Here is a 27,565-nt window from a genome sequence, read left to right as displayed (position 1 = left end):
TCATGCATCAAGAGAGACAATAGCTAATTAATATGCTCACTCGCCACCCTGTGGTCTGGGGTGTGAATTGCAACCGGTCAAAATGACGGATGGACTTCAGTTTTTTCCGTCACCGTTTTAAAAAATCGGTCAACGACGGAAAATATTCAGTTAACGCGACCCTTGCTGTACATGTTACCAATGCCGCCGTGTCTGTCATTTTCATCTAGCTCTGTATACATGTGATATCTACCAAAGCATCATGTGGGCGTAGTTTGTAGGCTATTGGCTACAGTCAGGTATTATTGGAGCTACCTACCATCGCGTTTGCAAAGGCATCACAACTCCCGTCCCTCCTCCCAACTCCCGCTTTGATCTCTCATCTCCATGAGTCAGTCTTTTTCAGACTTTTTCTCACGTCAGTCAACCAACAAAGTAACGCATAGTAACGCACACCTTTCCCGCCTCAGTAAAGGTAACGGCGTTGCCAAGATGAGGAAAAAATCATTAGATTACTCACTACTGAAGAAAATAACGCCGTTAGTAACGCCGTTATATTCTAACGCTGTAATTAACAACACTGTTGACGAGTAGCTTACCTTACCATCAACACGTCCTACAACAGTCATTGTCATCAAGCGAATAATTTTTGTTTGGATTTAGCATCCTTTTCATTTTCTATGATTTTATTACAGTAATTTATTGTCCATCAAGCACATCCTGACAATTCGTGATAACCATCCCCATTGCAAGGTTGGTTGTCCAATGTAACAGTCACCTCTGTGTTCTCTGAAGACATCCGCCACACAGTTGTGCCTATTTATTTATGTTCATTTTCTTCTTCTGTTGCTATTCGCTTTTTCTTGGAGTCAATTGTGACCGCGTGTGCATGGCCAGTTGTACTCCGAGTAACGAGTGGTCGAGCTGCATTTATTTATTATTTTGTGTAATAAAAGTGCATAAGTGGAAGTGTGCTTCCTTTTTTATTTTTTATGCATATATCCTGCCCTGCCATGCGTTACAAATGGCACCCGAACATTTTTTCCTGGACCTTAATCGAGTTTTGGATCCGAACATGACGTCTGCCCCAAGTGAATGGTTGTTGGCAATCCCTGTGCCTCTGATGATCGGAGTTTTCCCGACCGCGGCTGCAACATTGACGTGAGAGGTATCCGTCAATCTCTTGGATACAACGATCCGACCCATACGCAGAGATTAATGGTGGCATAAAATTTCATTGCATATCATTGCATCTTTCCAATATATGAATTCAAAATTAAGACTTTGCTGGTAAAATGTGTATAAAAGTTGTAAAGCAGTAAAACAAACAATAAAAATCAATTAAATTAACAACATTTTTTTTTTATAATGGGTCAAAATTGTTTTTCAAACAGACCAAACCAATGCCTTTCACACTGACAAACTTGACCTGGAGTGAGCCATTTCTAACCGTTTGCACTGTTTTGTTCGGCTCTTCAACTGGGGTTGGTTATCACTTATTTAAATGTGATTTTTTTTTTTTTTTTTATGATGACTAATATCTGAATGAAATCTAAGTGTGTGTGTGTGTGGGGGGGGGGGGTTAAAATTATAACAATAAACAAGGAACTGCTAAAGCTGCTGCCCAGCGACCTGACCCCTGATTAAGCGGTAGATGATGGAAGGATGGATGGATGGACGGACGGACGGATGGATGGACATTAACTAATATTAGGAATATATTATAAAGTTACAATTAAATAGACAGGACCTTCAATAGAATAAAAAAAATCAAGTTATTGTGTAAAAAAATCATGAGCTCATTGATTGCACACAAAAACTCAGATACTCAACACAAACTTGAATTGGGTCCAGATCAACATTTTGTCTGTTATCTACAGTATGTCACTGTCTGAAATACAGTGATGACAAACACAGGGGCTGCACTCTTCAAATATGCAGAGTTGGTGTGCCCACTGCACACTGTTGTGTTTTACAGCTTTAAATTAATATTATTTACTAAAGTCTTTTTCTCCTATTCTATATTTTGTTTGTTGTTATTATTGTTTTTTTGTTTTGTTTTTTGTTTTGTATTGTACAACAAAAGCTACAGGAGAGCAATTTAACTGTGCCAATATGCCAACTATTTGCATCCTTTTAACTGCTTATGGTGTAACAACCATCCCTAACAGTCAAAATCAACTCTAAACTAAGAAAACTGGCTTGATTTGTCCTCATACTTTTTAATGTTAAACATTTTTATAATTCGTAACTTATTGTGTAAAGTCCAAAATAAGAATACTGAAGACGTTAAAAAAATCAGAAATTGACCTTTTAAAAAAATGTAATTGCTTCATACCTCAAAGTGATGTGTCACTCTACAGTAAACGTGCAATTATGACAATTTTAATACTATTATTAGACAACACTGCCCTCTTGGTGGTCAAATTATAAGAAGTGTGACAACCAGCCTGTGTGACAAGCAACCATGTTCTCCCATACTTCACACTTATACCAATTTTAAATTTATATAAGATTTTTTAAAAATGATTATTATTATTTTTTAATTATTTTACTTTTTAAATATTGCCTCACTATAACTATAAAGCTTTAAATCCAAATGTGACCCTTGCACTCAAAATATACTTCGCTCCGGTAGCAGGAGTTCTTACGTGTACCCAATCTGTGGCCTTTTCCCACTCCTACACAGATGTTGGTCATTGGTGTGATTAAACAGGAAGTGTATATATAATTCCACTTCTCTGTTGCTTTGGCACATTTAGTCATGTTTCTTCATTTCAGCCTAGGGGTGATACTTATCCTTGCTTTTGCAACAGCTGATGATGAAGGTACTGTCATAACTCATTGGTTTGTCATTGAGGTGTCCTGTTTCTCACATGTGACTCGTCTTTACAGCTATCACAATAAACTGTCGAAAAGACTCCGTTAGCATCACATGGAGGATCAGTCCAGAACTGGCGCCATACGCGACCAGTCTTTTCCTTGGAAATGTTTGCATTCGGTCAAGTATGAATAGCTTGCCAAATGGAGATTGGGAACTACATTTTGACTATAGGTTTATTGACTGTAAATTTAAGAAAAAGGTACGCATGATAAATGGAAACGATCTGAATTCTGTAATTGTTTTTTGATGACCGATCTGTCTTTCACAGATAAAAGGAAAACATCTTATCCATCAAAATGTATTGAGCTACAAACCAGGGAAAAAATCACAATCGCCAGTTTATGAGTATTTCTTTGAATGCGTCCAGAGAAGGTACAGTATATTGTTCATTTTTCCAGATAGCAGAGAAAACATGATCTGTATGTTTCAGGCCCGAAGGGTGGATTCCTCCATTCTTGAACCCAGGTGCCAGTGTTTCTAAAGGACAAGGTGGCCTTGTCTTCCACATGGCACTCCTCAATGGTGAGTGTTTAGTCAAATATTTTTCAAAATATGCATAATATTAGTACTGACAGTTTTCCCCATACAGAACAAATGTCAGGCACCGCAAAATCGAACATAATTCAGCTGGGCTCGTTCATGCCGATCTGGGCAGCTGTGGAACAGAAAGCTCACCAACCGTTGCGTTTGTTCATGGAGGAATGTGTCGCAGCCCCAACTGCCAAGCTGCAGCCAGAACAGCAGATTTACCCCATCATTGAGAACAAAGGGTAATTTTGCATTGCCTTCAGTTACAAATATACATGCTAAATTTGTAATGTAATTTTACTTTTTACAGGTGTCTTATAGACAGTGTTAAAGGAAATTCAAAGTTCCTTCCTCGATACCATTCATCTGCACTCGTACTTTCCCTGGAGTCATCCATGCTTGGTGTCGGAAAGGTGTTTACAACAACAAAAAAAGAAATTAACACACGTGCGCATATGAATAAAAATATTGATTTCACGACAGGTGTACATCCATTGTAAACTTGTTGCATGGGATCCCGATGTCCTCAACACAAGCAAGAAAGCTTGTCAATTTTCAAAGGAGAATGTCGGGCAAGTGCTGCATTGCACACCTTATTGTGCTGTATACATGTTTCTGATTGATAGTCCTAATTTTTAGATGGGAGTTGTTGGATGACCCATCCCAGAGTGACCTGTGTAGCTGCTGTGATGAGTCCTGCAAATCTCTGCACAAAAGAGCTGCACAAGGTATTGATCCAACCCTGCTAACCTGTTTGACAGTTGACCCTCAACATGTATTTTTAAACAATTTCCTCAGATTCCCAGGGGCTGAGTCATGTTTCTGTTTTGGGGCCTTTGGTCATCGTGGATATGTCGGACAGCGGCATGCTGACAGCCTAATTAGGAACTGGAGTCCTTTTCATTAGCGATGAGCCTGTCATAAACACTCATAAATGTTGGTTGTGGAGGAAAATAAAATGCTGTTGGACTCAATGTGACTGTTTCAAGATAATTGCCGTGAAAGTCTACACTGCTTCTGAGCTGTTCAGCCCAAAACGTGGGCTTGTTGGCATGATTCATTCCTAGACTAAGGTCCCTCTCATATGTCCATGGGTGTCATTTTAATTTTTACCCCCCCCCCCTCCACCCTTTGAGGACCACTTTAGGAAAAAGCTCAATGCTGGTGTGAAGTCCTTCCATATTGTACAGTAATTCTCTGTATATATAAACTAAAAATGGCTCATCCTTTTGTCTACTTTAAGCATTTGGCGCTTGGCTTTTACTTGCATTTTTGTCTGTCAAATTTAACCACATTTTGTAAACATGGCAGCTTTTGAAACTTGAGTAAAGATTAACTGTCCCAAAAGATCAAACTGTAAAATGATTTAAGATGCACAGTAAATATAAAGGTTACCAAATGAAAATTAACTGAAATTTTACATTTTGATACCATGATTTCAACATTGTGACCCCTGTGGCTAGCTTCATCCAGTGTTGAAGGTAAAGGCTAATGTATGCCTCTGCGTTGCGGTGACGGCGTCGCCGTAGACCCTATGTCATTGAGCATTCGAACTTCTGCATCAAGGGAGTGCATTGCTCTGTAATTTACTGCCAAGCCAGAGGGGTGTGGCTTTGGTTTTGGGGGACTTGCCGAATTCCTTTAGTCTTTTTTCCGGTCATAGACAGCAATGGCGACGGAAATGGAACTATAATTCCTTGAAGGGATGTTGTACAGGTGGTCATACTTGTGGACCTCCTCGATAACTCTTCGGCTTTGTCCATTTTTGCGTGTAGCTAAAAGTTTGAAAATGGCGCAGTTGTGCTAAACCGGAAAGAACGTTCTGAGCGGACCAATCACAGTCCTTTGACATTGATGTCACGACGCGTTGACGTTATGCGTAGTCAGGATTTTTTGGAGGCCCACGTCAGGTTACGGCGTAGGGCTTGGATCGGGTCTGCATTAACAGCGTAGGTCCGCAGTCACCGCAACGCAGAAGCATAAATCAGGCCTAAGAAGTGCAATATTTTCCTTATTTGCTGCAGGTCAGTAATAACTTTACCAGACTGTGCCTTATATCCTCCACAGATCTTTCAAACGTCCATCTGGGAGAAATCCAATTGAGACCTTTTTCATGGGAGGAGCCCAATACACAACAATACACAGCTGCTGATTGGACGATAGCTCTTCCCTTTCACACTCATCACTGACCAATCCACATTTGGCCACAGTATGACTTATTGGTTGGGAGAAGAGCGAGAACATTGTTCCCCCTCAAAAAAGCTTTTACCAATGTTCTTTGCTTCTCTTTTAATGTGGAAATTGTATTTCTCACAAAACTTCAGAAATTGACATATTAAAAAAAAACAAACAAACACTTTGCTCTCCACTATTGTATTCAACCAGATAATCGCTACCTGGTGATGTCACACCTGCAACTCTCGCCTCTTTCCCCTTATTAGTGCGGACCTCAGAATGCGTAGAGATGTTTAGACAACTTGAGGTCAAGATGGTACTGCATGATGACTCAGGCAGGACCAGCTTGCTCTGGAAAGTCAAAAAATACTGGGCCTCAGGCCGTGGTTTGGACACGCCTATTGTACCCAGTAATATGTTACAATGGGCAGCGGGACAAATTACTACTTACTCAGACGGAAGATCGGTGAATAAGGGTCGTGCAATATCTGGCATTTGCTGTGAATGCAAAACTGTTCTCAATTGCCTTATGCCGAGTAAAAACAATATTGAGCTGCAAAAGTGCAAAGGATCTCTGATATTTGAATAAAACATAATTTAGTTGTGTGAATTGTCTAAATTAGGACACTTATTGACATAACAAAATGAAGATTGTGTGAATGGGATATGTTGAATGGCTCAATATAAACTGTCATTGACTGGTGTTAAGTTCAGGTTGTAGTCTTCTTTTCTACCAAAGTCAACTTGCCTGGAAGAGACTGAAACTCACGGCAACACTAATCCAAGAGAGACAAAACTGATAGGTTGGGTTTAAAAAAAAAAAAAAATTAATAAGCAAATAGCTAGGCCTCTCTTGGGAGACTTTACAATTAATTGAATTTAAGGCTGCAGCTATCGATTATTTTAGTAGTCGATTAATTGATAAATTGGTAGTTCAAATAATCGAGTAATCGGATAAGGAAAATGATCAATTTAAATATCTGCGCTGAGCCTCAAACGGTATTAAATAAATAAATAAATAAGGATCTATGTACAACAAAAGAACAATTGGCTACATAGGCTTGCATAGAAAATGCTATAAAATGCAACCTTTTTTTTTTTTTTTCCAATTTTCTTAACAAATGGTTCAGACACATATTCACACAAAAAAACGGCTACATATACCTAAAAACTAAATTACGAATGCATAAAAAAAAAACATTAGCTCAAACAAAAACTTGGCTTATGTTTGTCTTAACAGGGAGCAGCTGGGTTCAGCCATGTGAAATGAAGCAGACTGGAGGGCTATGTATCCACCCAAATAAATAAAACTAAATGCAAACAGTTTTAAAATAAACTAGGTCTGTCAAAATTATCGCGTTAACGGGCGTTAATTAATTTTTAAAATTAATCACGTTAAAATATTTGGCGCGATTAACGCACACGCTCTGCTCAAACAGATTAAAATGACAGCAGTGTAATGTCCGCTTGTTACTTGTTTTTGGGTGTTTGGCGCCCTCTGCTGGCGCTTGGGTCCAAATGATTTTATGGGTTTAAGCACAATGAGTGAGCATGGTGTAATTATTGACATCAACAATGGCGAGCTACTAGTTTATTTTTTGATTGAAAATTTTACAAATTTTAATAAAACGAAAACATTAAGTGGGGTTTTAATGTAAAAATTCTATAACTTGTACTAACATTTATCTTTTAAGAACTACAAGTCTTTCTATCCATGGATTGCTTTAAGAGAACGTTAATAATGTTAATGCCATCTTGTTGATTTATTGTTATAATAAACAATAACAGTACTTATGTACCGTATGTTGAATGTATATATATGTCTTGTGTCTTATCTTTCCATTCCAACAATAATTTACAGAAAAATATGGCACATTTTATAGATGGTTTTGATTGCAATTAATTACGATTATTTAATTTTTAAGCTGTAATTAACTCGACTAAAAATTTTAATTGTTTGACAGCCCTAAAATAAACCATTACAAAACCACTTTAATTAAAGAGTATGTCATGCCCTGGGAAAATGCTAATATTCCATCATTTATCCATAAACGCATGCCTTTTGTATTCATATCATGCCACTTCGTGTAATTACACACAAGAAAATGAGAGAAATTTGGCTCGATTGTCAAGCTAAAACGACCGGCGCCCGAGATCTGGCACATTGTGTGTGTGACGTCATTACAAGTGAAGAGAGTGCCACCGGCCACTAGGGGGGCAGCGCCTGTCTGCGTCAATATAATTCCTTCTAGTGAGGGGAGAATTAGCGGTGTTTTGAGCTGTTTATGCTGTTGCATTGTGTTCGTCCTGCACATATTCCAGGTTCCCTCATGAAGAAACACCCCTCGTTGTCAATAAAAGAGAATTCAGAATTGACAGTGAGGGGTGTTTCTTCAACAAGAAAAAAGGCTCAGTGCTTTCATACTGAATGGCGGCGATGATGGCAGACAATTTCGTTTCTAGTTTCAGCGACGAATCCGACGTAGAAGGACGTAACGAATGTTCATCTAATGGTGACGAGGAGAGTTACGAAGCTTTAATTGGTGTTTTAGGTTACCAATTTGAGCCCAAACGAACGCCAATGCAGCGTAATGAAACGGTCATTGAGGGGAGCAATGACACTGATGAAACATCGGCAGCAGATCGTGTGGGAAACAACGAATGATATTTTTTGCATTTCTTTTTGTGAAGCTGATCCACCAAGACCGCAAAATAAAGTAATGTATAGAATAATTATCTTTATTGCGCTATCATAGTTTTTCGCTCTGCCAACAGACACAAATATGAATGGGATCAGAGGATTTGTTCTATATATTTTACGAGCGATAATTTATACATGTGTCCAGTCCTGTATCCAATGCGTGATATTTTTTTATTATAAAAGAGTACTCACTCTGGCCATTTCGAGCTTGGCTGCTCCCCTCCTTTGCTTAGCCTTAGCCTCCTTTGCCAGTCATCGTCCTCTTTCTTGATATCTCGGGACATTTAGGTGGCTGGTGTATGGTGGGCACCGCATCTGCTTTGAGCAGCAGTCTTGCAGCAAAACCCGATTTCACTTGTCCATAGTTTGAGAAGCTTTCAGGTGGAAAATAATAGAAAACCTTGCCGGAGGCTGGGTCTAGAAAATTAGCCCTCTTTGTACGTACGAACTTTACCCATTGTCTGCGTAGTCCAGCTTTTTTTTTTGCGTTCGGGAACTCATGGATACTATATTCCGATAAATAGCTATTTGTACACCACATAGCACAGCAGTTTTGAACCATTTTAGTGATGTTTTGGTCAAACAAACCCGAACGCTACTCTCTCGTCGATAAAAAACAATGGCACCTGGCTCCGCCTCGACTGTCAATCACTTGGCCCCATTCGGCTTTTTCCGGAACACTTTCGGAAATGTTCGTCATTTTCGATCTATTTTCGATAATTGCTCATTAATGTGATTGATTTTTTTGTTAACTTTATCAATATTTGTTATCTTGGCACATAACGGTTCTATTGATGTCTCACGCCCCCTTTGCCGTTACATACCCTTTAAACGAATACTCGAAGCCGCAAAATTTCATTCGAATCTTTTTTTTCTAATCGAATACTCGAGTTAATCGATTAATCGCTGCAGCACTAATTGAATTAATTTTAAAATTGAAATATTAATCTTCTGCTTGCCTTATATTTGCAAGGTTCATGGGGCTGCTTGAGCTTATGCCAGCTAAGTATGAGCAAGAGGCAGAATACACCCCGAGCTGGTTTCCAGTCAATCGCAGGGCACATATATTTGTATAAAAACAGCCTTACACACATCATCAAATCAATTACAAACTTTTAGGATTACTTACCAACATTTACAGTCCAGTCCTGGTCTATATAATTTACCATATTTGCTATGAAGTTTGGGATTTCTTGCTGGTCTACAATAATTCTAGTCGTTTAGTATTCTCCAGCTCAAGTCAATGTGATGTATCTGTTTTACTGTGTGTTTTATATTATGCTGATTCTGACTCTTGTACATAGCACAGTTTTATGCTGTTATATTGCTTGTTTGATCTTTTTTTATTGATGTTTTTCATAATTATGAAGTGATCACGACGGTATAACATAGTCTATTAATTTGAGTAAGTACCAAGTAAAGGCAGAGGTACTAAATGTATGGCCCACAACTGGTATGTCTTCATTAATCAACATTAAATACTGCCATGCATGAACATGGAATGAGCAAAAGTTCTTCTTCTTTAGTTTTTTTCTGCGGTTGACAGCCGTGCAGAGTTCAATATCATCAAGTGCACCTGTACTAGTTGCCACTCACCAGGTGAAACGGTTTGACTTGATTGTCGCTTTACAGTCAGAGTGAATAAAAACAGCATCAAGGGTGCTAGGGCATGTCCAGTCATGATGGCTTTCATTTGGCATAGTGCATTGCTTTTGAGCTTAGCTGCAATCATTTCAGTGAATGCAGGTAATGTTGGGAGATTGCAATGTGCTGTTGTTGTATTATTGATTTATTTATTGCGATCTGTTTCCCCCCCCCCCTAAAAGATGTCAAGCTGGACTGTAGGCCTGACTTTGTGTCGCTAGTGTGGACAGAAAGACACCATGCTGACACATCACTTTTCCGTTTGGGAAACTGTGTTCCCACCAGCTCGTCTGCCCGTGAGGCAAATTTCAGAGTGGAGTATACAGACTGTAATTTCAGGACAATGGTGAGCATGGATTTTTGCCACTCTTGTGTGGTTTTGATGTTTTAACGCTCACAATCTCACAGGTCACCGGGAACCAGGTAGTGCACACCAATGACCTGACCTACTTGTCGCCTGGCTCTCAAGTGGAAACCTATGTCCACCATGTTGTTTGCATATTTAGCAGGTTGGTATGAAAACAATGCTCATTTTTGTGGGGAAAAAAGGTAGTCCAGGTGTGGTATGATCCTGTTAGTGAAATAATTTAATATGAAGGGGCAGCCATGTTGGGCACAGTCTGTTTTGATATTGATGTCAGTGTTCCTTTAATTAGATTGCCATGATTTGAACTGAGTGGAGGTAATCCTTAAAGCATCAATCTTTGGTTGACTGTAGCCAGTGATATTGCCCATTGAGGAGACTGAGTTTTATTATTCAAAAGAAATGGTGGCCATTGATGGCAATAGATGTCCAATCAATTTGACTGAAATATTCATTTGCAGCCAACCCTCCCATACTGTATTTAATAAACATAAGTACGGAATAGGGCCACGTGATCGTCTATAGTTGTCAATGGCATTTTGAGTTAATTGTAACCCTTATTGATAACTTTAAGCTGTTTGGTGTTTAATGTGTTGCAGGCCAAAAGACTGGTCCCCAGTCAGCTACGACCCTGTGTTTTCAACCTATGGACAGTCTGATCTGGTGTTTCATATGGCACTTATGAATGGTGGGTTCACGACAAAAATGACATAATGTATGCTCAACATAATCTTTTTCTCTTGATGAAGAGGACTTCTCTGGCCCAGCTGAATCGACTCGTTTTGCTCTTGGTTCGTTCATTCCAATCTTGGCTCGTGTGGAAGACAATACCCATCAGCCATTGCTTCTGTTGATGGATGAGTGCATAGCGACCACTACACCAGAAAGACAGCATGACCAGTTTTACAACATTATCGGCAATAATGGGTACTGTCCTAAAGTGTATATAACATGAAAATCTATTGTGAACTTTTTCCTTTTCTCTACTAGATGTCTTCTGGACAGCAAGACGTCTCGTTCCAAATTTGAACAAAGGGAGATATCATCTGAAATGAGACTATATCTTCAAGCGTTTAGATTTGCTCTTGAAGAAGAGGTAACATTGTCAAGAATGCTTAATTTTCTTTTTGCTGCCATTTTAAAATCTTGTGCAGGTATTTATTCACTGCAAACTTGTTGCTTGGGATCCATCTGGTATTGACACCACAAAGAAGGCGTGCCACTTTGTCAAGGGGCATGGGTAAAACGAGCTTTTATTACATCAGGTTTTTGCCCAAGGCAATGGTATTCGTCAAAGTGACTGTTTGTTGTTGCAGTTGGGAGTTGGTGGACAACCCTGCTCATAACAAGTTGTGTGACTGCTGTGAAACCAGTTGCAAATCCAGGTGGTCAAGGAGTGTCACTTTAGGTATTTTTGCATTTTATTACACACACTGGAATCGCCCGTCACTGAATATGCTTTATGCATGCAGGGAAACATGGAATCTTCCAAAACGCAGTCCTTGGACCCCTGACTATAACTGAGGTTGGAGCCTGACGCAAGTGGCAACTTTCTCATTTGGACACAATTTTTCTGCATGATATTCTGATAGAAATGGACCAGATAATGCAAAATGTTTTTAGTTTTGTTCAAAGGTTGCGTAGCTGTCCAATGTTTCAAATTGTATATACAATAAACATCTGGAACACATGGCTATATTTCAGTGTAATGAGTTCAGTATAAAGGAAACTGATCAGAAAATTGGCTCAAGTGCTGGATTATATTGATGACAAAAAAAATGACATTCGGGGTCCCCTTTTTGTTGTTGTTGTTGCTATTTTAGGTTCACATTTTGTGCTTCTAGCTCATTAAACCCACAAACGGGGATGCCGCAGTGCATAGAGACAAGTAAGCCAAAGCATTTCCAATAAATTGGTCATGTTTTTGATCTTTTATTTTTTTTTATTTATTTTTTTTTAAAAACCAAATTATGAGAATGTAATCACATTGGGGGCCCCGAATCTAAAGACTTTTTCAAATGATTTCGGAAAACTTACATTTTAAAAATGGGTCTAGTTCTTGCGATCTCATTAAAAAAAAAAAAAATGCGTAAATGAAGTTTTTCTCCGTGTTAACCAATAAGAGTGAAGAATTGTAATTCACTTCTCACTTGTCAGTCTTGGGCTCCTAGCTGAGTTGTAGTTAGAAATGTTTATTGATACAAAGCCGAATTGTGGTTGAGCATTTACCAGTAAGTCTCTTTTCCTATGCGTACACGCATATATACACGTTTACAATGTATTTATCCCGAAGAGAATGAGTCTCACGTCAAGGTGATGAGCTAATGCTAGCATGCTAACAGCTGCCAACTGAAATCCATGTTTGTCTGCCACTTGTTAGATTCGCGACAAGTGAGATAACTCGAATATATGTTGGCCTATATTTTCTATTTAACGCCGTCATTAGTAACACGTGAAATTGGATTTGAAGGCTCTAAGTAGCTACAAATATCACACATGAAGGCAATTAAGTAACATGGTGTGATGGCGATTTTTTTTAATATGCAGTACATAGTACTTAAGCATAATGGATAAATTTGACTGTTTTGAAAATTAATGCTATGCTATCATAACCAGTACGATTGAAACTTTCCAATAACGGTTTATAATCCTATTATTTATAGCAGGGATATTTAGGTTGTAACCTAAATATTAGTCATGACGAATTTTGGGATGCTTAAATTTTATCCTATGAAAGTCATTAGGACAAGCACAAAAGAAAAAAAGTAATAATTTCCTTAATATTAAATCGAGAGTTATGCACTATGTTGGTTCTTCTAGAATTGAAGGAATTGTACGCCTCACCTATGAAACAAATTAATGTCATTGGTTCTAATTTTCATATTTCAAATGTTTTTAGGGTCTAAAGGTTTTCATCAAAAATCTATGATGGCTGTCATCGTGTTTCTCAACCGAGACCACCTAACTTCCACACTTTGGAACAGAAAACTATGCAACAATAAATTTTCAGAAAAAGACGTATTTATTGCCATGTCGAAAAACAGGCTGTTTCCAGTTTGGTCACAGAAAATGTGAGGCTGACGGGTTGTTCAGTAATTACGTCATGAATGTTTGAGTTCTGTTACAACAATTACTTTTTGTGTGAGCTCCATGATTTGAAATTGCACCTCTGCCTAAGATCGCCCACATGCTGTCCGTGACTACTGACCATGAGGGTTAGCGCCGCTGGTCGCGAAAGCACATATGTACATACTCTGACAGTGAAACGAAAGTACACAAAAAACTGGTTGGAAATGAAAAGTTCAAAATATTAGGCCTGTGTTGGTATTATAATCTGACGGTTTGATAACCCTAAACCACAATGTCACAGTATCACGGTATTGCAATTAAAACTCTAATATATGTTACTTTGAGTTATCTGGGTTTAAAAAAAAAAAAAAAACTTCCATTGAACAGGGTTTTAATTTTTTAATACATATTAGAGAATTGGAGCATAGGTATAATGTTAAGTTAAAATACATTACAAAAAAAATATTCTAAATAAAATTCAAATAAATGCAGTACTTTAGGTGAGCCTAAACCCACAGCCTCAGCTCAACATAGTTACCATCAGAACAAAAATGATTGAATTTTTTCCATAAAAATCAGGTGCGCATGACTGGTAGCATGTTTACACTATACACACACTCTCTTTGTCAACACAGGCAGTTGCCAGAGAGAAAAAAGTATGTTTTAACACTGCTCGACACACTAAACACGCTGCAGTTAACTCTCGTAGCTGGTAGGAAACGTTTATAACAGTGTTTAGTAACCTTTAATTTTGTATAAATGCCAAATCATATTAGAGGTATCGCCTCCTCGGCAGCCACCTTCCGTAAACAGGCATATATGTCGGTTGGCCCTCCTCTCAGCAGCGGCCGTCTGTAATTTCTCTGTAGCCAAAGTATTCCCATACCAGAGATTTTGTTTTCTTCGATGGGGGAAAAAGTTCAGTAGTTTCACCTCCTCCAACCATCGTGTAGCACAGCTGATTCACTGACACTGAGCAACAACCGGTGGGGGAGGGTTGAGCCTTACAGCTGCAAGCGAGGAATTTCTCCTTGCATTTTTGGAACATAAAAAATTGGGACGGTATGACGGAATATTTTTGCAGTCTTGAAACCTTGATGTTTTCATACCACGGTATACCTTGAAACTGGTAATTGGCACATGTCTAGTACAAATGCTTACAAATGAATCGTTGTCATTTTTGTGTTTTTGTTTTTAAACAATGAACTAGATAACAGGTGCCAATGGAGTGGTTCCACTGCAACAAGTGCTTCGTAACAAGAGGATTGAAGTTTGTATTGTCGTCCTGTGGACACATCTGCTGTGAGGCCTGCATTATTACACCTGGCAAGGCTATCTTTTTTTTATTCTGATGACCGACCTGTAATAATTCTTAATTGACAAAATGTTTTGAGTCTCATATCTCTTGCAATTGTGCTTCTCCTTAGAGCAATGCGGCGCATGTGGAAGCAGCTGTAGTTACATTGCCATTACAGATCAGGTTGGTGATGTCTACTTGTTGAATCTTGTGGTGAGGTGATTCCAAGTGTTTAGAAGAGAAGGAATTCTCCAGATGCTAGTCATATTACAATATGACGGTAATATTTTGGTATGGGGATAAACTTGAATCTGCTTCTGAGAGAAATTTACTACTTACTGCATATTGTGTTGCACGTATCGGTACCAGTACAGCAACATACCCTTTATATTTGTGTAAAAATAGTTCGGTAACAGTTTTATTTTTAGAACCTGTATTTTGAATGTATATGAATTCTAGGGCTGTCAAACGATTAAAATTTTTTTTCGAGTTAATCACAGCTTAAAAATTAATTAATCGTAATTAATCGCAATTCAAACCATCTATAAAATATGCCATATTTTTCTGTAAATTATTGTTGGAATGGAAAGATAAGACACAAGACGGATATATACATTCAACATACTGTACATAAGTACTGTATTTGTTTATTATACCAATAAATCAACAAGATGGCATTAACATTATAAACATTCTGTTAAAGTGATCCATGGATAGAAAGAGTTCTTAAAAGATAAATGTTAGTACAAGTTATAGAAATTTTATATTAAAACCCCGCTTAATGTTTTCGTTTTAATAAAATTTGTAAAATTTTCAAACAAAAAATAAACTAGTAGCCCGCCATTGTTGATGTCAATAATTACACAATGCTCATGGATGGTGCTGAAACCCATAAAGCCAGTCGCACCCAAGCGCCAGCAGAGGGCGACAAAACACAAAAAAACACAAGTAACAAATGGACATGACACTGTCATTTTAATCTGTTTGAGTGGGGCATGTGCGTTAATTGCGTCAAATATTTTAACATGATTAATTAAAAACATTGATTACCGCCCGTTAACGCGATAATTTTGACAGCCCTAATAAATTCAGAAAACTCCTGCCGACTCTGTCTGTGTGTCTTAAAGGGAAAGAAGACCTTTATCATGAGCATACCAACAAAAAGAATCTTATTTAAAACAGTAAATTGAAGAAAAAAAACCACAAGTTTTCATTTTTCTAATTTGTAATAGTGGAGAGAAATACTAATGAAAGAATTTCTAAACCATCATAAGTGGTGGCAGACATTTTCAAATTCCAGAACTGTCAGTACATCATGATGTCATTCATACCTTTTATCCCATGCGAATTTACGGAATTAACATTGTTTACATGTTAGTCATCACTTTAATAGTCATCTCATACACAGAATTGCACTGACACTGCATGACAAAATCAGATAAACTATGTTGTGTATCGACAAAGATTTGACCTGCTTTGTAAACGTAGCCTAAGACAATCCGAGACCGTGACAAGACCAAAATCATAAAAAATCCATTTAAAAGGTTTATGTTAAAAATTGTCATTGTGTAAAATAACTTTTACAAAGTACAAAATGTAATTGTATTTGTTGTATTTCCTAGCGCGTCTTTTTGTTTTGAAAGTTATGAAAATAGCAGATTAGTGGTCATTCCAGTCTCGACAGGAAATCCCCAGTCAATCCTGTTGGCCAGTTCAAAAAGTTGAGACCAAGAGCTTCAAAATGCGGTCTCCAGACCATCGTGTTATAACATTTTCACCCACCCATTGATCATATTTAGGCTTCCGCTGGGTCATCTTCCAGTTCTTGACAATATCAAGCAACTTTGTGCAGCCATTAAGGAGGAATGAGCAAAAATTCTCCGACTGCTTAATTAGCTTAATTAACTTAATTACTCGATCAAAGTTCTCACTAATTTGAATTTAGACAGAATTGTTAACAACGTTTTCAAGATTAGGGGCTATTGTGTACATTGAAAAAACCTTAGATGTTAAGACTTCAGTTCATGGAAAATGGAAGCAAAAACAAGTGGCGGGCTTTTTGTTATTTTAAATGTTCATAAGCTGTGGGAAAGATCTGTTTTTAAAGTGAGCTTTCTGTTGTAGATGAAACCACGGGACAGCGTGATTTTCAAGGATCCCGTGAAGCTCGTCCAGTCACGGCTAGGACAAATTTCACAGGTTTGTTCACTCCAAGCCCTTGAACCAGTCTTTTTTAATAGATACCATTTGAGAAGTATTTAACCTTATTAATAATCTGAGAAAGTTCCAAAGTCAGTGGCGTAACTTTGGTGTAAAAGGTGGATGCTGATACTTTTTTGTTAGAGGTAGACTTGATTTTTTTCTGATTTTAAATGAATAAACCAGGTGTATTTTAAAAGATACATTGAGAACAATTGTCTATTAAATAACAGCTGAGAGCAGCAGTTATGCAATATGTCGTTCGATGCTGGTTGTTGGAGGGCCAAGTATTTTTTGATGAAATCTATTACACTATTACCGCATTTTTCTTTTATCATTTGTGGGTAATTCCGCAGTTGGAAAACCTTTTACATCCCACCCTTCAAGTTTTAAATAATTCGCATACAAAATACTATAACATATAGTTTCTGAGTAAATTTCCTTGTCCTGAGACCAAATCTAGAGAACATAATGCTGAAATAGTTTTTACTATACCAAATAAGCCTGCATAACACCATTTCTCTCTTGTCCCATCCTCCTAATGAATCTGAATCAAAAAGTTCAAATGAAATTAAATTTTGGGGGTATCTTTTGTTTTATTGCTCTCTTGTAACCGTGTTACATTTGTTTCAATAATAGTTAAAATTTTCATTATTTGTGGAATGTGTGTCCCACAACAACATGCGTGCAAACGTAATCATAACCTTTTAATCAAGGTAGAAGACGAAAACAGTGGTTCACTGGATTTGAGTTTTTGAATTCTGAACCCCTCTCCAACCCCAATTCGCGGAATACAGGGCGAGGTGCAGACTATGACAGTTTACCTGTAGTTTTATTCAGGCCACTCGATGTTGCTATCACTCATTATAGAAATAGAAGACCACTTTTGCCTGGATGAATATAATAACCTAAAGACGATATCCCCGTAGATTGCAAGTTTTCAGCAGGCACAGAAAAGAAGAACAATGGAATACTTCAAGCACAAGTCAGTTACACTGGAAAAGAATCTTAAAGAGCTCACTGAACAGAGTTACAGGTGACTTAAGAATATATTCATTAGTTAAATAAATGAGACAAAATATTTACTTGAATGCAATGGTTGTTTCTTTTGCCTTAAGACAAGTGGCTGAATTGAAAAGAGAGAATGCCGATTTAAGAAAGGAAAATATGGATCTTAAAAGCGAGATAGCAGAGCTCAAAAAGCCTCTTTCACAGAGAAGGGTATGTATTCTTAGTATTTATTTATTTATTTATTTATTTATTTTAATTCAAACGTATTTAGGAGATAGTTGTCCTATGCTCTCCATAGGTTTCTCCAGGACAATTTCAGACAAAAGGGTAAATGCTACTTTACTTTTCATAATTACTAGCTTTTGTTGAGAGTCTGTAATGTTTGTCTCATACAGCGTTCAAAGGATCTCTCTCCCAGTGTGCGTCACTTCTCCAGGTAATCCCAGTTATTCAATTCTCTTTACATACTTTATTTTATGTCCACATCACATTTGAGGTCATGTAAAGCACACTTGTGTAACAAATGTCATTATTGTGGCCTACATAACCCAAAATTGATGTTCACATATGTGGACGCCGAGTCTTAGAAGAAAATAGTATTTTCGTAAATATACAGGTTTATATAGCATATTGTCAATATGTTTTAATTTGATTTTTAGTGACTAGGAAGAATTGTGTAAAACCTACCCAACCAATTTCCCATAAAACATGGTAGGGGATGAATTCAGCAAGGTATCAGTATTATATTACTGTGTGGATTTAGGTGAAGTTGTAAATCGATTTTTAAAATGTTGCTATAGACAAGTTTCGTGAGGGAAATATAGGCTGCGCCATCTTGGACAATGTCTGCTTCGAACTTCCGATTCAGAAAAAAAACAACATGAATTACGGTTGAAGTAAGCAGTGTTTTGACAAAGTTAAAACTGCAAAATTAAAGCAGAGGAACCCATGGACTCTCCATAAATGGAGTCAGCGCAACGTCGATGAGACGAAGATGAGATTGTATGATTGTTCTTTTCACTTCATTGATCATTTGTGGACAAAATTATGACAACCAGTGAGCCTGTGTTAACGTGAGGTATAGATTAATATGCAGGCCACTTGAGTGACCAAAATGAGATGAAATTACACATTACTTTTGCCGAATGTAGAAGGGCTGACACGGATTTTGTAGTTACAAGGAAATATTACAAGGTTTGTTCATATAAACAAAAATAGTATGCCATTCTTTTTTATTGCAGATAATCATCGGAATAAAAAACATTTGGACAACATGATTCCATTGTTTATTTTAAACGATTGGTGCAAAACAGGTCAATAAATCACAATTTATAAAATGATTAGAAAAATATTAACAAAGATTTAGCTTACGAGGAATGTGTTATCAGACAGCAGAGCTTAGGGGAGCCAAACTTTCACCCAACATTACGAGACCCTCGGCGGCATTCAGATGGGCTTTCTCCCGCTGTCCTCAGTAATTCCAGCTCCAATAGCGTATCTTAAAGTTGCTGCAGTTAAAAAGTTCGTAGTTGGATCTCAGGATCAAGCTGACGGTCCGCCGCTAGGTGAACCAGTCTGTCCCAGCACCTGCCTCCCGGTCTACCCCGTGAGTCGATCCGTCCATCATCAAAGTAGAACGCGTGGTGTCTTGATATATGTCCATCAACGTACACGTGAAGTCGTCTTCCCTTGCCTAATAGCGTTTTCCTGCTGTAAACAAACGAATAAAAACTTGTAACACTTGGATTTATGCGGTGCCATCGAACACGTACTGATTAGCAACAGGCCAACAGCAGCAGCAGCAGTAGTTGTATTAAAAATAATTAAACTTCATAATTACAATCATCATCGTAATATCAATAGCAGAGGCAACAAGTCGTTTCATGCGCCAGATTTTAGGTTTCGTATTTTTGGGGCACATACCTTCCAGAAGACAGCGGCAGCATGACTACATGAATGCCCGAAACCTGCGATACATGTACAGCCTGCAGTTTCGACGTCTCCATTCGGTGTTACCAGCACCTATGGTTTGTGGTTCGGAGCATTTTGGGACTAGTTTGGTTCTAAATCCGCCTTCATGAAGACAAAATTCCCGTGTTCGTGTACACATCCAACTTTGTGGCTGTACAGGTACTGGAATGCCTCCAAGCTTCCTGATGGCATTTCCATCCACTGCCATAGAGTCAATAAAATACGATATTTTACTTGGTCATTCTCGGCCACTTTATGTTGTCTTCCCATGTCAAGATGGCAGTAGGATGCGGTATTTCCAAATCGTGTTTTTTCAGGGTTTTTAGAGAGCGATGCCACTCCAGCGCCATTGAAGTCAAATCGTAAAAATATTGAAAACAGAAGTTGTAGGCAGACATAAGGAAGTAAAGCGGAAGTACCTCGGAAATTTGTCTATAGATCTGCATTAATCCTAATGATGTAATTCCAAAACATCCGAAAGATGGGTAGTTTTAGTACCTGCGGAGGTTTGTTCAAGTGGAATGCCATTTTTTTCCATATATTGTTAAGACTGTAATTTATGTTCAAGTTTAACTTATTTTCTATCATCAGTTACACCTCCCTTTGGAACTATCAGGTAATTTTGAGAATGTAACTATATCTAATAGTTTTATTTGGTGTCTGACTAACCAAAGAAAAGACTTTGCACTTGGGATTCATAGTATTGTGTTGTTTACAGTCACCTAACCCCATCAAATTCCCCGGTGTGGCCCAGAGACAGAGGTCTTGGACCCAGCACAGTTAAGTACAAGAATTCTTTTCTATTGCATGTAATAGTTTGCTTTTTTATGATTGTACTGTAATATTTGCAATACTATGAAAAACAAAGTTTATTTGACTGTTTTACACAGACACCTAGATCAACCACATCTCTCTCTAGCCACAACGCTCATAGACACAGTAAGTGTTATAAATTATAATGTCATCTATCAATTTGTAGACTAGATGTTTTCAGAATATTAACTGCCTTGATTTTTCTTCCTTACAAAGGGACACTCAGCAGCCCAGCTATGAGGTGAGAAATGCAATCCTTAACATGGGTCGTCATATTGTCTCATTTGCTTTGTTCTTCAATTTCTGTCGTCCACAGAACTCCAAACATTTTCCAGTTCCCCCTGATGAATAGTTTATCCATGCACTCTCCTAGGCGTTAAAGTAGTTCATAGCATGATGTTGCGAAGAAAGTATTGTTGTAATTGGAAATTAACTTCATTTTTTTGTTGCTTTCTGTTGAGTAATTTAAGTTATATTATCTCACTACTCTAGTTTCATGGTGCTTGTTATCTCTGGGAAGTAGATGCTATATATCCACTCAGGAAACTGTAAAGAATGCCATTACTATTAATTTCACAATCCCTTTCAGAATTTAAAGTGTATGTATGTATAATGTATATCTTTGAATTTGTTGCTTAGGCAACTTCGCAAATGACATTTCCACAAAATATAACCACATTATATGATAGGTTACATATACTGTATGCCCTAATCGATTAAAAGCACTGTAAGAGTAAGAATGTTCTGTTGTATATGTACAGTATATACTTTGTGATCACCAACTAAGTATAACAATCTTTATATTGCCAAATTACATATAGTTGGGCATTGACATATGATCCTTTCGACATCCGATGTAAAATTTGACTAGTCATTTGTCTTGACATATGACGGGATGCTCAAAATACGAATATTTATGAAAGCGTCGCAAGTTCATTGTTTTCCTGCAAGACTGACGAACAGCAGGTTTTCTTGTGAGAGAAATCAACATGGGTCCAAAGAAAGTTAGTGCACATGGTGAAAAAAAAAGGGTAAAAGGCGACACTTTTAAATTAAGAAGCAAATGATTTTTAAAAAAAATGACTGGCGTGTGTGTGAGCGAACTGGCTAGACGACGCGGCCACCGGTGCTCCCCAATCCTACCTACACACCTGCTGTCTCCTCCCTCCGTTCGCCAGTAAGTTGACAATAAAAATGCTTTTGTGATTTATTTTTTCATAATTTATATGTTTTACATTTGTCCTATTTAATACATTTGTTAAATTAGAACACGGCTCACCGTTTCCACATGTACCCGCCATCTCCACCCACCTAGTTCGCCAGTCTCAATTATTTAAGGTGACAATAAAACCGCTGTCTTTAATTTCTATTTTTTTATATTATTCCGATTTGTATTTATAATTCATTGGTTTTGCTATGTGTAATTGCTATCAGTAAATTGTACCTGCAGTATTTATTAAGGATTTAGCGTAGGTTTTGAGGCTGTGGAACAAATTATAATGTATTCTTATGGGAAAATCTCACTTTACATATGACCATTTCGACTTATAAACCAGGTGCTGAAACAAATTAAATTCGTATGTAGAGGTACCATTGTTTATCATTTATAGATCTTCTCCCTAGTCAGTTCATTGGATGATGAAAGTGCAGGAATTACCAACTGCAATGAGGTATGGAATCAATATAGTAGTACAGTGGTACCTGTTAAATACGAAGTTAATTCATACCAGGACCTTGTCAGTCGAAAAGGTCGTATGTCGAGCAGGATTTTCCCATAAGAATACATTATAATTCCATTCATTTGTTCCACAGCCCGAAAACGTACGCTAAATCCTTAATAAATACTGCTGGTACTATTGCAAATAGCAATTACACAGAACAAAACAAATAAAATATGAATAAAAATATTAGTAATAATAATTATAATACCTGTAATAATGTAACAAATAGGGTTCTAATGTGGTGAATGTGTTTTGCATGGTGTATCTGAATGCACTGTGTGGCTGATGTGACAGTGGACTTTTATTTTCACTTTTCATGTTCAGCTGCGGCGGACAGTAGGCATGTTGTGTTGCACAAGTTCTGAAATAAATGAATAAAAACCTAACAAAGCTGGCGGCTTTTTTGGCTATGTTACAATCATAGTAATTGTCACCTTAACTTATAGACTGGCAAACTGAGGTTTACGGCCAAATTGTCAAGCTACTTCACAGACGCGCACACCACGCTCATGTTTTCTATCATTTCCATCTTCATTTCAATAATAAGCCTCACCTTTTTCCTTTTTTTCCCCACCACCTGCATTGACATTCTTGGAACCCATGTTGATTTCTCTCACAAGCAAATCCGCCGTGTGTCAGTCTTGCGGGAAAACAAAGAAACTGCGGCGCGGTTATAAATCGTATTTCGAGCATGCCGTCAGTTGTAGAGACAAATGGCGAGTCAAATTTCACGTCGGATATCGAATAGATCGCGTGTCGAAGCGATCGTATGTCGAGGTATCACTGTATCGCCTTTTCTTGCATTGAAAATGACAAGTATTTCAACAGATTGGCCAAATGAATCACAGATTGGGTTTGGGTACATGTTTGTATTTTTTTAATCTAAACCTGTATAAGTTAAACAACAGCAGATTAAAAAGGAGGACAGTGTTTAGTACATGAAATAATTGGACTTATCAAACATAACGGCAGCAGGCTCCAAATCCAAAGTGCAAGATGTCAAATTTAAGGGGAAATGTCCAGTGTGCATTCCTTATAAGGAAAATGGGCTACAAAGGAATGATGACAAGTGGCAAAGTTAACCGAAATCTTGTCTTGTCCACTGTACTCGGGTACCAAAGAACCATCAGTTTAAATTACTGCTACAATGAGCTATTCTGCAGTTTATATCTAAACAAAGGGAAAAAAATATAGCAAGCCAGTGTACAGGTTTCTTTCCTATTTACAGTAACACAGGCAGAAAAGTTCTTCAGTTTCAAATATATTATAATAAGCAGAAAAGAAGTAAATATACATGCCTCAAACCTTGATTTGGGCTTGTACTCGGAAGACTAATTGTTTACATTCATGCTTCGGGTAAAGCAAAAATGTTTATAGGCTACCAAGTTACAAATAAGCTTGCTGGTAGGGACGATAATTAGGAGTACTCTGTCACCATAAACAATTCAGTATGGTTCTATTGCTTTAATCTGGAACAACGGGTTCTTGGTCTGTCTCTCCTACGACCTGAGCTGAAAACCAATCTCGCACTTGTTGGTAACTCATTTTTGATTTCTTGCATAATATGTCAAGGTCTTTTTCATTGAGGGAGCCCGTTGAGAAGAAATAGTTAATTAATGGTTGGACATTGGGGGAACCTGCACAGGTTCCGTTCATTTGAGATTTACGTTTACGGCTACTTCCAACCTGCGGAGACGTTCCTGAGCCATTAGGTAAACCGGCATTACTTTGTTGGGCGGCAAGCTCTGCCAAGAATTTGTCACGGACCCCCTTAACCCAACGCAGCTGGCCGTTCTTAACAGCATAACGTGTGTCCCCGAACCATTGGATAACATCAGCTCTAGGTAAACCTGTAATTTTAACAAGTTCTGTGTAATCTTCACTCTTGGGCCACTGGCAGCGTAAGAAGTGCTGCTTTAATAAAGCCAATTGCTCCTTGGTTTTCCTTGGTCTGCCACCAGATGTTCGGGATGTAGATGCTGCTGAGAGGTGTAGATTATTGCCCCTGGCTGGGTGGACTGACTTCTTTGATGTGCTGATGCTGTTTGGGGGCTGTTTATAAGGCGATGTTGTAAGTGGAGGAGTTCCAGAGGGGGAGGAGCAGGGAGAGGATTTGAATGTGTCGGGTGCTTCCTGTGGCGCTGCCTGTTGGTCAAGCTTGAAGGGCTTAATTAACTGTAGAGGTTCTTCTTCGCTTTGGTCCCCATCTTTCAGACTGTCACCATCACCGGACAGATCTTCCATTGCTTCATATCCATCTGCCTCAATGTCGCGTTCCCCAAATGCCTCAAGGCTGTGAGACAAAAATGTCTGAAAGAAATGGGAATTTCTTATCACATTGCTTCGGGCTCCCTCCTGGCCCTTCCCCACGGTATTAAAAAGACGACTCCTTTGAGTCGTAAGTGAAAGAGGTTCGCTTTGTTGTTCGTGTTTGGCTCCTACAGCTGGGAGGGTGGAAAAGCCTTGGGCCGCTGCCAGGCTTCCTCGCCCGACTCTAAGCTGGTAACGGCTGTCGCTGAACCATTTACGGATGTCGTTGCGTGTCAAACCCGTCTCTTCCTGTAAGCGCCTCAGCTCCACCTCTGCAGGCCAGTTCTCTCGCAAAAAGCTCTTACGAAGTGCAGCAAGCTGAGCTTTGGACTTTTTGTAGCGTCCATGGCGGTGTCGTTGCGAAGAGGACCCCGAAAGGTCTAAGGACACTTCGGCAGCATCGGATGCCGCAGTAGCACTTGACGGTACGTCACTTGGTGAGCGGTAGAAGTACGAATCCTGAGGTGGCGGTAATGTGGAGCTGAAACACGGGGAGTTGGATTTGGTTGGTTTATAAGAATCTGGGGATTCACATTTTGGTTTCTTCTTCTGGGGAGTCACACTCGGAACAACAGGCTCTGATTCAGAATCTTTATCCTCCATGACTTTGGCTTCCTCGCTTGTTTCAGTGGAGTCATCAAAAGAGTGTGGCACTGATAGTTTCCGACGAGTCTCCTCGATCTCTTCTGATGACCAACTGATCCCATATTTGATTCTCTGTACCATGAACCAAACCTTAACTTTGTCCAAGGGCAAAGAGCACACTCGAGCTAGGGTGTTGACCTCAAATGACGACGGGTATGGAAACAAGTTAAAGGCTTGAACCAGCTCTGGAATAGAGTCAAGTTCACGGGTTTGATCAGAATGTGTCCAAACCAATTTTAGTTCTTCTGACACAAGGGGCAAACACACCACAGAGTTATGGTTGGTGGTGAAACTAGATGCAGAGCTGGTGTTGCTTTCCTGTGACCTAGCAGGGAGTTGCAAATCTTTAACAGCGTGTTTATCTTCTTGCTTTACTTTACAAGCAGTCTTGGTCGTTTTGCCCTCCAAGAACTTCTTGGCTGCATGTAGTCCAACTCTGCCATTTTGTTCATCGTAGGTCGCCATTTGGGTTTTGTAAGTAGGGTCTTTCACCTGAAAGGGAAATACGATTATTTTAGATTTGTATTATTTGTAAGAAATGTCAGACCACAATAGGTTATATGCTAATGTTTGAAGAACTTTTGTTTTGTTCGCATTGTCGAAGTCGGTTATTGGACAGCTGTTTCCCCTCCCCCTTCTACTTTGAACTCCTTATTCTGAACTCCCACTGAAACGAGTCGTATACCCGGTCCAGACTGGGATCCCCTCCCCCAAAGTGTGGTGGGTGACTTTTGTTTTGTGTGTGTGCAAGGGGGGCGGGTGGGGGTACTGGTCGCAAAGGGTGGGAGCGTGGAGAACGGACATCCATGAGAAAACTCCTTCACGGTTTACGTTCTCACCCTTTTCTTTTTGGGCTTTGTTCCACTTCAAGTCCCCGAAGACAAGTAGAGCCCCTTCACGAACGCAAACAGCACAGCAGAAGTCTGTGAACTTGTAAAAGGAGAAAAATAGCGGTATTTAGTTATAATTTTCATGTGCAGAAATACCCAACGTAAAAAGACATCAAATTAGTTTGAAAAACTTTATTAAATGTTAAGCAACAGGTAAAACAAACCACATTTTCAATGCAACTTTTAAGTGTAAAATATTTTCAACTGAGCAGTGAATTAGTAGTTTTAAAGTTCATTACCATATTATGTTTATTTCAATGGATTATTTGAATGGGCGAGTAGTAGATAACAATTAACTCCGCCCTTAAAAAAAAAAAAAATTATTTAATTATCCATTAACACTTTAAATACGAAGATGGGAGTAATCCTGCGCATCTTCTATCGAGAATGGCCGAGGATTTAGGTCGCTTTCGCTACGCAAGAAATGTTTTTACCAAACCACGAGCCAACTCCAACACCACAGCGTTCGTCATTCGTGACCTATTGGAACAAATGGGCTGGTAATTTAGCAGCCGCCTCATGTCGTCCTTGTTGTCTATTTAGTTTGATCTAAACACGTATATAATTTGAATGAAACGTGTTTATTGAAACGACGAAGGTATATGGATAAAAAAGTTATTCGGTTGTGCCACTAACAATGGTAGTCGTGCCTGCGCCTCTTATGGCGTACTAAGTAAAACGCTTGACTGAGCTGGCGCACTTCGCCGCCAGACACACTAAGGTTTCACGTCCAAAATAAACTTACCACAAAAGAATCCGTCGTCCCGGGCTCCGTGTGAGCGAAAAGACAAGAGGAGAAAAACCCTAGTTTCCGTTTTGCGAGAGGCGGCTCTAAATGGCCGAAGTTTAAAAGAACACTATGGACACAATGCCCGTCCGTCTGGCGGCTTGACCCTTGGTTTATTTAACCGAGCACCTCGGCGGATTATCGGCCAAAGAAGGCGAGATGCGACGGCGACCAAGTTTGTCCCCCTTTCCCGGACTTGGTTTCGTTCTCCCCTCGTTCAGGCGTCTTTTATGTCCAAAGGAGAGCTCGTGTTGGGTCGCGATCGCTGCTTGGTTCGCAGCCGCTTTTGTTCTGTTGAGAAGTGTTTCCACTGTCCGGCCAGATCGAGGCGAGGCGGAGCTGCGGACCAGGAAGCCCAACAAGGCCCAACTGACTGTCACGGCCTCGTCGGAGTGGGTGTGCCAGTCTGCCTAGGAAGGCTTCACATTGGTGGGCGGAAGCGTCTGTACAACAAATCCCGGCCAGTGGGCTCAACACTTTTTTATACGTAACCACGTTGCGCGCCCCCATCAGATCTGGGCCACATGCTATTTACGACTAGGTTTATTTGCGTAGACAATTTACCACCAATTCACCC

At 38.9% G+C, this 27,565-nt stretch overlaps 4 protein-coding genes across 4 annotated transcripts; 3 read left to right on the top strand and 1 right to left on the bottom strand.

Annotated features, from left to right (window-relative positions):
• Nucleotides 1–2,654: 2,654 nt before the first annotated feature.
• On the top strand, nucleotides 2,655–4,365 carry zp3f.2 (zona pellucida glycoprotein 3f, tandem duplicate 2). Its single transcript, XM_057857931.1, has 9 exons — nucleotides 2,655–2,807; nucleotides 2,875–3,062; nucleotides 3,132–3,235; nucleotides 3,294–3,385; nucleotides 3,453–3,633; nucleotides 3,702–3,804; nucleotides 3,875–3,963; nucleotides 4,031–4,119; nucleotides 4,190–4,365. The coding sequence occupies exons 1-9, from the start codon at nucleotides 2,744–2,746 to the stop codon at nucleotides 4,270–4,272; spliced, it is 993 nt and encodes a 330-aa protein (XP_057713914.1). The 5' UTR covers nucleotides 2,655–2,743; the 3' UTR covers nucleotides 4,273–4,365.
• A 5,503-nt stretch (nucleotides 4,366–9,868) lies between these two features.
• Nucleotides 9,869–11,965, top strand: LOC130930135 (zona pellucida sperm-binding protein 3-like). Its single transcript, XM_057857885.1, has 9 exons — nucleotides 9,869–10,013; nucleotides 10,094–10,257; nucleotides 10,320–10,420; nucleotides 10,875–10,963; nucleotides 11,025–11,202; nucleotides 11,266–11,371; nucleotides 11,430–11,515; nucleotides 11,592–11,683; nucleotides 11,748–11,965. The coding sequence occupies exons 1-9, from the start codon at nucleotides 9,947–9,949 to the stop codon at nucleotides 11,810–11,812; spliced, it is 948 nt and encodes a 315-aa protein (XP_057713868.1). The 5' UTR covers nucleotides 9,869–9,946; the 3' UTR covers nucleotides 11,813–11,965.
• A 427-nt stretch (nucleotides 11,966–12,392) lies between these two features.
• LOC130930441 (RING finger protein 212B-like) lies at nucleotides 12,393–21,363 on the top strand. Its single transcript, XM_057858407.1, has 13 exons — nucleotides 12,393–12,506; nucleotides 14,555–14,670; nucleotides 14,772–14,824; nucleotides 16,766–16,840; nucleotides 17,770–17,876; nucleotides 17,959–18,061; nucleotides 18,150–18,178; nucleotides 18,247–18,287; nucleotides 20,414–20,438; nucleotides 20,541–20,601; nucleotides 20,713–20,761; nucleotides 20,852–20,876; nucleotides 20,952–21,363. The coding sequence occupies exons 2-13, from the start codon at nucleotides 14,568–14,570 to the stop codon at nucleotides 21,013–21,015; spliced, it is 735 nt and encodes a 244-aa protein (XP_057714390.1). The 5' UTR covers nucleotides 12,393–12,506; nucleotides 14,555–14,567; the 3' UTR covers nucleotides 21,016–21,363.
• A 1,070-nt stretch (nucleotides 21,364–22,433) lies between these two features.
• homeza (homeobox and leucine zipper encoding a) lies at nucleotides 22,434–27,427 on the bottom strand. Its single transcript, XM_057858406.1, has 3 exons — nucleotides 26,947–27,427; nucleotides 26,151–26,241; nucleotides 22,434–25,803 (listed from the first exon to the last, which is right to left on the bottom strand). Exon 3 carries the CDS (start codon nucleotides 25,774–25,776, stop codon nucleotides 23,821–23,823), a length of 1,956 nt encoding a protein of 651 aa, XP_057714389.1. The 5' UTR covers nucleotides 25,777–25,803; nucleotides 26,151–26,241; nucleotides 26,947–27,427; the 3' UTR covers nucleotides 22,434–23,820.
• Between the last annotated feature and the right edge of the window lie 138 nt (nucleotides 27,428–27,565).

Source organism: Corythoichthys intestinalis, chromosome 14 (genome assembly GCF_030265065.1).
Source record: "Corythoichthys intestinalis isolate RoL2023-P3 chromosome 14, ASM3026506v1, whole genome shotgun sequence".
Taxonomy (NCBI): domain Eukaryota; kingdom Metazoa; phylum Chordata; class Actinopteri; order Syngnathiformes; family Syngnathidae; genus Corythoichthys; species Corythoichthys intestinalis.
This window is presented reverse-complemented; position numbering and strand designations above follow the sequence as displayed.

Excerpts from the sequence above, each read along its gene's own strand:
- LOC130930441 (XM_057858407.1), top strand. The coding sequence starts at position 14,568 with ATGGAGTGGTTCCACTGCAACAAGTGCTTCGTAACAAGAGGATTGAAG. Across the intron at positions 18,062-18,149 it reads AGCCTCTTTCACAGAGAAGG|GTTTCTCCAGGACAATTTCA; the intron begins GTATGTATTCTT and ends TGCTCTCCATAG. Across the intron at positions 18,179-18,246 it reads GGACAATTTCAGACAAAAGG|CGTTCAAAGGATCTCTCTCC; the intron begins GTAAATGCTACT and ends TGTCTCATACAG.
- homeza (XM_057858406.1), bottom strand. The coding sequence starts at position 25,776 with ATGGCGACCTACGATGAACAAAATGGCAGAGTTGGACTACATGCAGCC.
- zp3f.2 (XM_057857931.1), top strand. The coding sequence starts at position 2,744 with ATGTTTCTTCATTTCAGCCTAGGGGTGATACTTATCCTTGCTTTTGCA. Across the intron at positions 3,063-3,131 it reads ACTGTAAATTTAAGAAAAAG|ATAAAAGGAAAACATCTTAT; the intron begins GTACGCATGATA and ends TGTCTTTCACAG. Across the intron at positions 3,634-3,701 it reads CCCATCATTGAGAACAAAGG|GTGTCTTATAGACAGTGTTA; the intron begins GTAATTTTGCAT and ends TACTTTTTACAG.
- LOC130930135 (XM_057857885.1), top strand. The coding sequence starts at position 9,947 with ATGATGGCTTTCATTTGGCATAGTGCATTGCTTTTGAGCTTAGCTGCA. Across the intron at positions 10,258-10,319 it reads ACTGTAATTTCAGGACAATG|GTCACCGGGAACCAGGTAGT; the intron begins GTGAGCATGGAT and ends ACAATCTCACAG. Across the intron at positions 10,421-10,874 it reads GTTGTTTGCATATTTAGCAG|GCCAAAAGACTGGTCCCCAG; the intron begins GTTGGTATGAAA and ends AATGTGTTGCAG.